Source organism: Polypterus senegalus, chromosome 9 (genome assembly GCF_016835505.1).
Source record: "Polypterus senegalus isolate Bchr_013 chromosome 9, ASM1683550v1, whole genome shotgun sequence".
Lineage (NCBI taxonomy): Eukaryota > Metazoa > Chordata > Cladistia > Polypteriformes > Polypteridae > Polypterus > Polypterus senegalus.
This window is the reverse complement of record NC_053162.1, coordinates 28,377,225-28,391,860: the sequence shown is the minus strand read 5'-3', so window position 1 is coordinate 28,391,860 and position 14,636 is coordinate 28,377,225. Positions and strand designations below refer to the sequence as shown.

The window sequence follows — 14,636 nt, the reverse complement described above, 5'->3', positions numbered from 1 at the left end:
AAGTACAAATTAAGATATTAGTCAAATTCACTTTGAAAATGTGGAGAAACTTAAACAAATACATTTTATGATACAGTTTCTTATTCAGTTTGGAGCAATAAAGAAAGGCTATGATGGTGATAGAAGAAATAAAGTTTGACATTTATAGAGTCATGATGCTGGGCACACAATAAGAAAAACAAACAAAGCTTATTATTTGGGTCTTGAGAAATGACCCTCATTCCTTCATCTACTTTTTCATAAAACAGACAAAAACTTGCAGTGGGAGTTATAAAGTCCAATTGAAAATTTATTTCTCATGGCTACTCGCCACTGAATTTTCTTTTGTTTATTACTCTCTTTCTTCCTGCCATTATTTTTTTCATACATAATTCTGCCAAGGGTGTGCACATTAAAGAATTTCCTTTAGCTTTTGGTGCCCCTTTGCTTGAGAAGTAGCCCTGTGGACTGTTTCTCACAGCAGGGTACAAAAATAGAATGGAACTGAGGCATGCTGGGGGTGTGATGTTAACTGCACGCACTGTATAGAGAAAGGTAAAATTGAACACATTTTGTTAGTGGTTCATTAAAAAAATGTATATCTGCATATGGTAGGACATTTAAAGGTTACTCATCTATAGTATGCTAGCTAAAATACCCAGCATTGCCCAGGAGGAAAATAAAGTGGTTTTTTTTTTTTTAATTATTTGAGAAAAACATAATAAAAAAAAGCTCATCTTTAAAAATAAAAAGAAATTAACAAACAATAAAGTGTCACTAGTGTCCTTGTCTTGCGGTCTTGTTACGTATGTTATCATCCAGTTGACGTTCAGAACTGGCCAACTCTATTTAATTTGAAAAGCAACAGGGGCCTGATGCTGCTTAAATATAAAGAATGCTGGCAGTCGCCTGCTATATGCTAATTGTGTAAGCCGATCCCTCTGCTATGAGGATTCGTGTTGCCGACGTGCTCGCATCGTTTATGCATTAGCAGCTAAGAGACTGTCTTTCTTAGGAGGTTTCCTTTTGCCAGTGTGCTGGCCTTGCTTGTGTATCCTCGTAGCTGGAGTACTCACCCCGACTCTACATCTCACTTCCAGGCCGGCCAGATACACTTGCACACGTAGAACTCTATTTAATTTCAAAAGCAACAGGTGGGCGTGACGGGGCTCAAACATAAAGAATGCTGGCAGTCACCTCCAGTTCGCCCTCTGGTGGTCGTTCCGAGTGTCAACTGAATGATAACATGCAAACAAGACTGTAAGATTACCCCCACCCTACCCAGAAGGGGGTGGGTTAGGGATGATTTCACCTTACAGTATTTTTAGTTGACCATTGAGAAACATGCACCAAATTTAATGGAAATCACTCTAGCCATTCGGACGTGATGCTGGAACATTCGACATTTATATATATATATAAATATATATATAATATAACATGACATTTATATATATATATATATATATATATATATATATATAAATATATATACACACACAGAAGCAACACTGCACTGCTTGTTTTTTTTCTGTTAAATCTAGCTAATGCTCTTGTTTAGTCTTTGGGCATTATGTAGGCTCTGGCTTTCACTTGACATTTCCTTGTGAATCGGTTGAAAACAAGTATAATAAAGCAGAGAGGTAATACTGTTTATAAAAATGGCACCAATAAAAACAATACTGATGCAAAAAATCTTCAATATTAACAATACAAAGTTTAGACAAGGATGATATTAAAAGATACCTTTTTTTTCCTCCCTGTGTGTATTATTTAAATATCTATCACACAATTCCAGTGGGTCACAAGTTTGCATACACTTTGTTAACTTTGCTTTTAAACAGCTTGTAATATTCCAGGAAAAATATCAAGCCTTTAAGCAATTAGACAGTTAGCTTCTGATAGCAAATTAGCCTAGTATGTTAAGCTCTACCGTCAAATTAACTGAATTGGAAAATCAAAAGAATTCAGCTAAGACCTCAGAAAATAATTGTGGATCTCTACAAATCTGGTTCATCCTTGGAACAATTTCCAAACTCCTGAAGGTTCCAAGTTCATCTGTATAAACAATAATATGCAAGCAATAAACCACGCATCCATCATACCACTCAGGAAGAAGACACATTCGGTCTCCTAAAGAAAAACATACTTTGGCACAAAAAGTGTAATATCCCAGAACAATGGTAAATCACCTTTTGTAAATGCCTGAGAAAACAGATAGATAAGTATCTATATCCACAGTAAAACGAGTCCTATGCCGCTGTAACCTCAAAGGCTGCTTAGCAAGGAAGAAGCCACTGCTCCAAAGCTGCCATAAAAAAGCAAGACTGCAGTTTGCAGTGGCACAAGGGGACAAAGATCTTACCTCCTGGAGAAATGTCCTCTGGTCTGATAAATCCAAGATCAAACTGTTTGGCCATAATGACCATCGTTAAGTTTGGAGGAAAGGGGGTAAGGCTTGCAAGCCAAAAAACACCATCCCAACCATCAAGTATGGGAGAGGCATCATCAAGTTGTGGGTGTGCTTTGCTGCAGAAGAGACGTGTGTACTTCACGTAATACATGGCATCTTGAGGAAGGAAAATTATAGAGATATACTGCAGCAACATCTCAAGAGCTCAGCAAGGAAGCTGAAGCTCAGTCGCTGATGGGTCTTCTAAATGGTCAGTGACCTTAAGCATATCTCCAGAGTTGTGGCAAAATAGCATAAGGACAACAAGGTTAAGGTATTGGAGTGGCCATCACAAAGCCCTTTTCTCAATCCGATTGAAGATTTAAACTGAAAAGCATGTGTGAGCAAGGAGGTCTAGAAACCTTTCCCAGTTACACTACTACTGTCTGGAGAAATGGGCCAAAATTCTAGCAACTTATTGTAAGAAGCTTGTGGAAGGCTACTCAAAACGTTCAGCTCAAGTTAAGCAACTTCAAGGCAATGCTAATAAATATTAACAAAATGTTTTTAAACTTGTGACCCACTGGAATTGTGATGTGGTCAATAAAAAGTGAAATACTCTGTCTGCAAACATTATTGGAAAAAATTACTTTTGCTCTGCACAAAGTATATGTGTTAAACGATATGCGAAATTAATAGTTTGTTAGTATAAAATCTGTGGAGGGGTTATTAAATGAGTTTTAACGAAATTATCTAAGTGTATGTAAACTTCTCACTTCAACTGTACCTTCTACCGTGCATACAGTATACTGTAGTTACAAAAGGGCAACATCAGCTAAGAGTTAAGGGAATTGGCATACAGTTAAATTTCATGTCATATACTTATATTTTTGGTATGTTTTTTGCATCCCATCCTTTAGGTTTTATGTCAAATGCCAGAGGAGGCTTATGTGGGTTGTGTATATGTTTACAATTTTCTGGTATAAATTTAGTCCTCCAATGAAGAAATCACTTCTCTGGGGTTTGGGGTGAAGGGGAGCATTGTGCTTAATGTAAACCACTCTCATTGATATGAATAATGAGTGCCACTGATGACATTTGCATGCGGTTTTCTGGAGGTATTGAAGCAGTTTGTTGTCAAATTGCTTTTTGTTGAAATGGAATTGTTTAATCATCAAACTCGTACTTTGTTTGCAGTGAGTAATTATTTTGGAGTAGATATATTTGTCACTTTTTGATATAGTAATTGATTCTGAGGAGTTTGGAAGACATGGCCAAATTCATCTTCAGACTCTGACGAGTATTTCTTGGTGCTGTGGGCACAGATATTACGTATTTTCAACACAATATTGTTTGGAAAGTGATAAGACTGTGCACCATTTTAGTGGTCCATTTTAATTATGCCAGCATTTGATTTGATTAGAAGCCGGATTCCAAAAAAGTTGGGACACTATACAAATCGTGAATAAAAACTGAATGCAATGATGTGGAGGTGCCAACTTCTAATATTTTATTCAGAACTAGCAGAATACCCGCGCTTCGCAGCGGAGAAGTAGTGTGTTAAAGAAGGTACGAAAAAGAAAAGGAAAAATTTGAAAAACAACGTAACTTGATTGTTAATGTAATTGTTTTGTCATTGATATGAGTGTTGTTCTCATATCTATCTATCTATCTATCAATATCTATATATATATATATATATATATATATATATATATATATATATATATATATATATATCTATATATCTACTCAATTAGTCACCCTCATTAAGGACACCTGTCTTAACTAGTCACCTGTATAAAAGACACCTGTCCACAGAATCAATCAATCAAGCGGACTCCACACTCTACAACATGGGAAAGACCAAAGAGCTGTCCAAGGATGTCAGAGACAAAATTGTAGACCTACACAAGGCTGGAATGGGCTACAAAACCATTAGCAGAAGCTGGGAGAGAAGGTGACAGCTGTTGTGCGATTGTTAGAAAATGGAAGGAGCACAAAATGACCATCAATCGACCTCGCTCTGGGGCTCCGCGCAAGATCTCACCTCGTGGGGTGTCAATGGTTCTGAGAAAGGTGAAAAAGAATCCTAGAACTACACGGGAGGAGTTAGTTAATGACCTCAAATTAGCAGGGACCACAGTCACCAAGAAAACCATTGGAAACACATTACACCGCAATGGATTAAAATCCTGCAGGGCTCGCACAAGGTCCCCCCTGCTCAAGAAGGCACATGTGCAGGCCCGCCTGAAGTTTGCCAATGAACACCTGAATGATTCAGAGAGTGACTGGGAGAAGGTGCTGTGGTCTGATGAGACCAAAATAGAGCTCTTTGGCATTAACTCAACTCGCTGTGTTTGGAGGAAGAAAAATGTTGCTATGACCCCAAAACACCGTCCCACCGTCAAGCATGGGGGTGGAAACATTTTGCTTTGGGGGTGTTTTTCTGCTAAGGGCACAGGACAACTTAATGCGTGCATTTGGGAAAATGGACGGAGCCATGTATCGTGAAATCCTGAAGCGACAATCTCCTTCCCTCTGCCAGGAAACTGAAAATGGGTCGTGGATGGGTGTTCCAGCACGACAATGACCCAAAACATACAACAAAAGGCAACAAAGGAGTGGCTCAAGAAGAAGCACATTAAGGTCATGGGTGGCCTAGTCAGTCTCGGACCTTAATCCAATAGAAAACCTATGGAGGAGCTCAAGCTCAGAGTAGCACAGAGACAGCCTCAAGAGCCTTAGGGATTTAGAGATGATCTGCAAAGAGAGTGGACCAACATTCCTCCTAAAATGTGCAAACTTGGTCATCAATTACATACAGTATATGTTGTTTTCATATCTATCTATATATATATCTCTATCTATCTATCTATCTATATATATATGTTGTTTTCATATCTATCTATATATATATCTCTATCTATCTATCTATCTATCTATCTATATATATATATATATATATATATATATATATATATATATATATATATATACTTGGCAGCGAGAAGTAGTGTGTTAAAGAAGGAAAGAGAAAGAAAAGGAAACATTTTGAAAATAACGGAAATGATTGTCAATGTAATTGTTTTGTCACTGTTATGAGTGTTGCTGTGATATATATATATATATATATATATATATATATATATATAGCAAAATACCATATATATATAGCGATGTCATGTGTTAAAGAAGTTATGAAAAGAAAAGGAAACATTTTAAAAATAATGTAACATGATTGTCAAAGTAATTGTTTTGTGTATTTTGCAGCGTCACAAAGTTTTTCTGATCTAGCTGCATCAGAAAATGTACCACAACGCCTGACATGCCTCCTTTTTAGTGTTTTCTCACAGCTTGGATTGCTGCTGTCATATATATATACACACACAACACACACACACACACACACACACACACATACATACATATATATACACATACATATCTTCATATCTACATATCTATATACATATCTACATATACACATATATATATATATATACACACATACCTATCTAGGTGTATAGCTTTGGTCACTGAGTGCAAGGGAAAAATAATAAAATATAGTCTATAAGTTATTAAACAGTAAAACATTAACGTTTTAAGAAGTACAGGTACATTGAGCACTACTGGAGTGGTTTCAGGTAAACTACATTTTAAAGACTGTGTAACACAACAGGTAAGTAACTAACAGCAGCTAAAATGTATATGGATCATCTCTCGGTAGTAGATCCCTTTTGAAAGGCGCTACACGACGGCTGTGGTATAGAAATTACATTTTCTATGTGAACGCTCAAATTTGTGCCTCTGGTAATGTGCCTTACCGGCATTTAAAGAAAATTAGTTTTGTGTCCTCTGCAGTGTTAAGAGAGAAAGGCTTTGGTTTGGGATAAAAGGAAAAAAGGTGTAAAGAAAGGAAAGTTGCCTTTTTCTTTTATATAGTATAGAGAGATGTGTTCGCTGACGTTATGATCGCCTTGTGTAGACTGGTGAGACGCCCCGCCATTAATCGGCTGTGATGGCACTGTCAGTCCTCCACTCGTGTGCGTGTTTCATAATCCGAGGTGAGGACCTCATAATCGTGATACGTGCAAAAGAAAGTGTGAATCGCCTTAATATTATTTTGCCGCGGTGTAGAAAAGGGGTCCCGTGTTTGCACTTGTCTGGGCTATAGCGCAGGGGAGGATGAAAAAATTAAAAGTGCTCACTTTGACTTAAGGCAGAAGCGCAGTCAGCGCCTCAAAGGCCGGCACAGCTATGCGCGCGCTGGCTGCTCGACTTTTGCTGGGCAGGAGACCCAGTTTTTGCAGACACGCTCATGATATCAAAAGTCTCAGCCTTTGGAGGTCATTCATATATTATATATATAGCAAAATCCCGCTCTAGCCGGAGAAGTAGTGTGTTAAAGAAGTAATGAAAAGAAAAGGAAACATTTTAATAATAACGTAACATGATTGACATTGTCATGAGTGTTGCTGTCATATATATGCCTGCCTAAATAAGTCACCCTCGCTTTGCTCTTACTTTATTTACCGCTCATTTAATCATGGCTATTGGCGGAAAAATTATAAAATGGAAGGAGGATGGCTTTACCAAAACAATTATTGATGGCTTAATCGATTATTCATAAAGCTTGAATTGGTGATGTTTTTCTGTGTTAACCTCATATTTTTTCAGACTTCTTCTCAAACTAAGGTGGTGCGAGGGTAAAATGAATCGGGATGCGCTTGATCAATGTAATCGTACAGTACCAGGAAATCATGCATTGACAAAAGCTCCCTTTGCTTGTAATGCAAAGTGTGATTAAATGCATTATTTTTTGCGCTATGGAGCACATGCATCAAGCTTCTCAGCTGTGCTTGTGCTAAGAAAAGGAAAGATTTTAAAAATAACGTAACACGATTGTCAATGTGACCTTTTGTAAGTAGTGCCTGTTCGTGGAATTTGGGTGTATTCTGACGAGTTTGTGGCAGTTGAAAAGGCTTCATAGGGGAGCAGTCGCGTGTGAATGGAATATGTGGTGTTTTCCACTAAGTATAGAAGTCTTTTATATCTATCTATATATATATATCTCTATCTATCTATCTATATATATATATATATGTTGTTTTCATATCTATCTATATATATATATCTCTATCTATCTATCTATCTATATATATATATATATATATATATATATATATATATATATATATATATATATACCGCTTGGCAGTGGAGAAGTAGTGTTAAAGAAGGAAAGAGAAAGAAAAGGAAACATTTTGAAAATAACGTGAAATGATTGTCAATGTAATTGTTTTGTCACTGTTATGAGTGTTGCTGTGATATATATATATATATATATATATATATATATATATATATATAAAATATATATATATATAAAATACCGCGCTTATAGCGATGTCATGTGTTAAAGAAGTTATGAAAAGAAAAGGAAACATTTTAAAAATAATGTAACATGATTGTCAAAGTAATTGTTTTGTGTATTTGGCGGCAGCGTCACAAAGTTTTTTAGTCTAGCTGCATCAGAAAATGTACCACAACGCCTGACATGCCTCCTTTTAGTGTTTTCTCACAGCTTGGATTGCTGCTGTCATATATATATACACACACAAACACACACACACACACACACACACACATACATACATATATATACACATACATATCTTCATATCTACATATCTATATACATATCTACATATACACATATATATATATATATATATACACACATACCTATCTAGGTGTATAGGTTTGGTCACTGAGTGCAAGGGAAAAATAATAAAATATAGTCTATAAGTTATTAAACAGTAAAACATTAGCGTTTTAAGAAGTACAGGTACATTGAGCACTACTGGAGTGGTTTCAGGTAAACTACATTTTAAAGACTGTGTAACACAACAGGTAAGTAACTAACAGCAGCTAAAATGTATATGGATCATCTCTCGGTAGTTGATCCCTTTTGAAAGGCGCTACACGACGGCTGTGGTATAGAAATTACATTTTCTATGTGAACGTTCAAATTTGTGCCTGTGGTAATGTGCCTTACCGGCATTTAAAGAAAATTAGTTTTGTGTCCTCTGCAGTGTTAAGAGAGAAAGGCTTTGGTTTGGGATAAAAGGAAAAAGGTGTAAAGAAAGGAAAGTTGCCTTTTTCTTTTATATAGTATAGAGATGTGTTCGCTGACGTTATGATCGCCTTGTGTAGACTGGTGAGACGTCCCGCCATTAATCGGCTGTGATGGCACTGTCAGTCCTCCACTCGTGTGCGTGTTTTCATAATCCAGGTGAGGACCTCATAATCGTATACGTGCAAAAGAAAGTGTGAATCGCCTTAATATTATTTGCCGTGGTGTAGAAAAGGGGTCCCGTGTTTGCACTTGTCTGGGCTATAGCGCAGGGGGAGGATGAAAAAAATTAAAAGTGCTCACTTTGACTTAAAGCAGAAGCGCAGTCAGCGTCTCAAAGGCGGCACAGCTATGCTGGCGCTGGCTGCTCGACTTTTGCTGGGCAGGAGACCCCAGTTTTGCAGACACGTTCATGATATCAAAAGTCTCAGCGCTCTTTGGAGGTCATTCATATATTATATATATAGCAAAATCCCCGTCTCTCAGCGGAGAAGTAGTGTGTTAAAGAAGTAATAAAAAAGAAAAGGAAACATTTTAATAATAACGTAACATGATTGACATTGTCATGAGTGTTGCTGTCATATATATGCCTGCCTAAATAAGTCACCCTCGCTTTGCTCTTACTTTATTTACCGTTCATTTAATCATGGCTATTGGCGGAAAAATTATAAAATGGAAGGAGGATGGCTTTACCAAAACAATTATTGATGGCGAATCGATTATTCATAAAGCTTGAATTGGTGATGTTTTTCTGTGTTAACCTCATATTTTTCAGACTTCTTCTCAAACTAAGGTGGTGCGAGGATAAAATGAATCGGGATGCGCTGATCAATGTAATCGTGTACAGTACCAGGAAATCATGCATTGACAAAAGCTCCCTTTGCTTGTAATGCAAAGTGTGATTAAATGCATTATTTTTAACGCGTTATGGAGCACATGCATCGAAGCTTCTCAGCTGTGCTTGTGCTAAGAAAAGGAAAGATTTTAAAAATAACGTAACACGATTGTCAATGTGACCTTTTGTAAGTAGTGCCTGGAGGATTCAGTGTGGAGAAACTCTATAGAGACAGCGTGTGTATTAACTTGTGGATTTTTCTGTGAGTATTTGGTGGCAGTCTGACAAAGTTGCTTCGGAAGACGGCATTAGCAGCGGAGCTCAGCTCAGACCGAAATTAGAGAATGGGAGGGGAGATGATGACGTGACTCCCCCACCCGCCTTAACTGTCAATCCCCCACAAACACAGTCTCTCGGAATTTGCATAAGCACACCCCTTCACCTACAATTTTAACTTAGTTATAAAGTGATCAAAACTCTCGTTTATATCCTGCGTCCTCTCATTAAACTTGTATCCCGCATTACCTGTGGGCATGTGAAACGCCAGCGGTAGCCTGTCTATGAACTTAGTTTAAAGTTTAGGTTTACACCTTGCTTTCTTTCGAGCAGCAACACTCATGAATATGGTAGTATATGTCACTCGCCGCTTCTTATTGTTTTTCGCTGTTCTCAATTATATAATGCATGTTTTCTTAAGCGCTTTTTGCAGGTCTTCCTGGTTTTCTACGTACTGCGTTGACAATTAGTTCACGTGATTACGTGGGAGGCGTGATGATGTCACACGAAACTCCGCCCTTCCAGCTCAACTCCATTACAGTTAATGGAGAAAAATACCTTCCAGTTATGACCATTAGGCGTAGAATTTCGAAAATGAAACCTGCCCAACTTTTGTAAGTAAGCTGTAAGGAATGAGCCTACCAAATTTCAGCCTTCTACCTACACGGGAAGTTGGAGAATTAGTGATGAGTGAGTGAGTGAGTGAGTGAGTGAGGGCTTTGCCTTTTATTAGTATAGATAGAACATAAATCACGGAACAAAAGTTTAAACTGAGAAAATGTATCATTTTAAGGGAAAAATATGTTGATTCAGAATTTCATAGTGTCAACAAATACCAAAAAAGTTGGGACAAGGCCATTTTCACCACTGTGTGGCATCTCCCCTTCTTCTTACAACACTCAGATGTCTGGGGACCGAGGAGACCAGTTTCTCAAGTTTAGAAATAGGAATGCTCTCCCATTCTTGTCTAATACAGGCCTCTAACTGTTCAATCGTCTTGGGCCTTCTTTGTCGCACCTTCCTCTTTATGATGCGCCAAATGTTCTCTATAGGTGAAAGATCTGGACTGCAGACTGGCCATTTCAGTACCCGGATCCTTCTCCTAGATTGATGCAGAATGTGGTCTGGCATTATCTTGTTGAAAGATGCAGGGTCTTCCCTGAAAGAGATGACGTCTGGATGGGAGCATATGTTGTTCTAGAACCTGAATATATTTTTCTGCATTGATGGTGCCTTTCCAGACATGCAAGCTGCCCATGCCACACGCACTCATGCAACCCCATACCATCAGAGATGCAGGCTTCTGAACTGAGCATTGATAACAACTTGGGTTGTCCTTGTCCTCTTTGGTCCGGATGATATGGCATCCCAGATTTCCAAAAAGAACTTCGAATCGTGACTCGTCTGACCACAGAACAGTCTTCCATTTTGCCTCACTCCATTTTAAATGATCCCTGGCCCAGTGACAACGCCTGAGCTTGTGGATCTTGCTTAGAAATGGCTTCTTCTTTGCACTGTAGAGTTTCAGCTGGCAACGGCGGATGGCACGGTGGATTGTGTTTACTGACAATGGTTTCTGGAAGTATTCCTGAGCCCATTCTGTGATTTCCTTTACAGTAGCATTCTTGTTTGTGGTGCAGTGTCGTTTAAGGGCCTGGAGATCACGGGTATCCAGTATGGTTTTACGGCCTTGACCCTTACGCACAGAGATTGTTCCAGATTCTCTGAATCTTCGGATGATGTTATGCACAGTTGATGATGATAGATGCAAAGTCTTTGCAATTTTTCGCTGGGTAACACCTTTCTGATATTGCTCCACTATCTTTCTGCACAACATTGTGGGAATTGGTGATCCTCTACCCATCTTGGCTTCTGAGAGACACTGCCACTCTGAGAAGCTCTTTTTATACCCAATCATGTTGCCAATTGACCTAATTAGTGTTTATTGGTCTTCCAGCTTCGTTATGCTCAAATTTACTTTTTCCAGCCTCTTATTGCTACTTGTCCCAACTTTTTTGGGATTTGTTGACACCGTGAAATTTTGAATCAACATATTTTTCCTTTAAAATGATACATTTACTCGGATTAAACGTTTAATCTGTCATCTACGTTCTATTACAAATAAAATATTGACATTTGCCATCTCCACATCATTGCATTCAGTTTTTATTCACAATTTGTTTAGTGTCCCAACTTTTTTGGAATCCGGTTTGTACTTTGACAACACATCATAAAGTCATCTGAAGCCTTCCCTGTAGATAACTGTTCTGTGTGTTTATTTTTGATTTTTATGTATAAATAAGTGTATCTAATCATTGCTCTAAATAGATGGAGGTAACTAAAATTTGAAGGAAGACTGTTTCTGTCTAGACTATTTTTAGTAGTGAAGTGCCATTAGTAAGTTCCCTGATTTGTTTTTCCCTTTAACCAAAATATTACTGATAAATATAAATTTTGAATTGCAAATTAAAAAAAAAACCTTTGTATTAATTCCAGTATTTCTGGTTATACAAGGAAAGACAGCAATGAAAATAGGCTTTGAAAACTAAAATATACAAACATTCTTTTGTTTCCAGAGTGTTAATATTGGTAACATTGGTAAATTCTTAGTTCATGCAATAAAAATAGAGCTTTTTTGTTATGCCCATTTATGTTTGTTCTTAACAAGCTTTGTACCATCTTTAGTCCAGCATCATCCTCTGTGGACACAGGAAGCCAGCTGTGACCACTCATTATTAAAACATGCTTGGAAAAATCTCATTTGTTAACATTTAATTCAAATATTTGTTTAGTTGTACTTTATAATTAAAATGATTTTACTTTGTAATTAAAATTAAACAGACTGAGCCTAGATTTACACAAAGACAGATTTTATTGTTTATGGACAATTCATGTAATATATAATGTATTATAATAATATAGCTAATTTTTAGATTCACATTTTTAAGGAAGACATGTTACTAGCACTTAACTGAATTTTTCATTTTTACTTGTAGCACTTTAAAAGAAGACTGAAGTCCAAAGTAAAGCATATTTACTTTACTTATCCTCCAGACTCCACCCCCCAACCAATATCCCCCCGGGATAAGATTAAAAATCATAAATTAGATAATTTTTATTAGTGCAATTAAAATGCAGTCAACAACAACATAAGTGACCACTTTTACTTAAAAAAAATGTTTGCAAAATCCATGCTCTTAGAAGTAAACTGCACTCAGTAGTAAAGAATAGTTTATTCACATGCTCCCATACAGTAAATATGAATTTGATTGACAATAATTTTTATAATTTTAGCAATGTACTGTATGTTTAATCTGTTTTGCCAAAATGTTTTTGTATTGCAGGAGTCTCCTCAAGACAGTGCTATTACCAGGGATATCAATCGAACATTTCCTGCTCATGATTACTTTAAGGATACTGGAGGTGATGGACAAGATTCTCTCTACAAGATATGCAAGGTTGTATCTCTTATATGAAAACTATTTTAGCCTTCTTTTAAAACCACTCTTGTTTTATTATCATTCATTTTTTCTTTACCTCTTTATAATAGGGCAGCGCATGATATAGTGCTGCTGTGGTAGTGCTGCTTGCCTTTCAGTAGGGAGACCAGGGTTCACGTACTAGGTCCTCCCTGCATGAAGTTTACATGCTCTCCCCATATCTGTGTTGGTTTCTTGCCGTAGTCCAAACACATGCAGGTTAAGTGAATTGGAGATCCTAAATTGGCCCTAGTGTGTGGTTGGGTGGTTTGTGTATGTTAAATCTGTGATGGACTGGTGCCTTATCCCTCTCCAGGGTCTGTTCCTGCCTTGCACCCTGTACTGGCTGGGATAGGCTCCAGCAGACCCCCTACAACCCTGTTCACAATTAAGTGGGTTAAAAGATGACTGACATTATTATAATGACTCATCATTCAGAATATCTACTCCCATAGCAGTTGAATGTGGAAAAGAATAGTTTAACTTCATTAGTCAGCATGGGGAATGAGAGCCACCTACCTAAACACTTGGAAAAATCCAATACAGTTCGCAAAGTTGTCCAGCACATTGTGAATGTCAAATTTAATCTGAGAAAGCGCAACTGTAACAACCAGTGTTCCTTATTGAATATTTATGTCAACAGAAGCAGAGTAAAGTGGAATTCTTAACATAATCAAATAATCATGATTATGTGTAAATTTTAGATAAGGATATAGAAAAAATGTAACAAAGAAAACATAGTAAACTTTACTGGTTAATTTTCTGTAAGGGATTTATCACACAAAACCTTTCTAAAAAATTTTAAAAAATTAGATTAATTCGAACCTAACCCTCACTCTTTGTCTTGTGCGTAGTTCAGTCACCATGTGTAGTCTTCGGCCATTGGGCCACTGAGGACATGGGACTGGCATAATTGAGAATATTATTTTTGAATGATATTGTAATTGAGTAAGTTTTAAATGCAGTATGAACATAGCCTAAGTTTTTAGTATGCGGTATATAGCTTTAAAGATATGACTTGAGACATTGGTTAATATCAAATATAAAGTAGATAAAGAATTATTGAATTTATGCAAATAATGAGTTTTTTTGTAACAACCAGAAGAATCAGAATACATTTGCAATCTAAGTGCATTTTTTTAAACTAGTTTGTGGTTAAGGAACAAAGAATCCTACAAAAATAAGGATACCAGTTACAAAGGAATTAAGATTTTAAATAAACATTAATTTGAAACAAAAACAACAATCGACGCCCCTTACCACCACCATCAGCCCCCACCCCCAAAAATGTAAAATTGCTGGACTTATACTGATTCTAAAAGATTTAACTAACTTGGTATTTTTAATTAAACTAGGACAAAGCAAATGGTCCTAATCTAGGGCGGGGAGATGTAGCTCAAAATTCATATCATGATATTTTTGAACTAAATGTCGATATATGATATGCATCGATATTTTTCCTATGTAGTTTTACTCAAAAAGAGGTCACAGTTATACTGTGGTTATATTCGATTATTCTGATCTAATTGCACAGTA

At 37.0% G+C, this 14,636-nt stretch overlaps 1 protein-coding gene across 3 annotated transcripts in view; it reads left to right on the top strand.

Annotated features, from left to right (window-relative positions):
• LOC120535158 (rab GTPase-activating protein 1) overlaps positions 1–14,636 on the top strand; it is a 243,125-nt gene that overhangs the window by 142,453 nt on the left and 86,036 nt on the right. For all 3 annotated transcript variants that reach the window (XM_039762787.1, XM_039762786.1, XM_039762788.1), the window contains one exon: positions 12,966–13,079. In XM_039762787.1, coding sequence (XP_039618721.1) covers positions 12,966–13,079 — 114 coding nt within the window. The remainder of the gene's footprint in view (positions 1–12,965; positions 13,080–14,636) is intronic.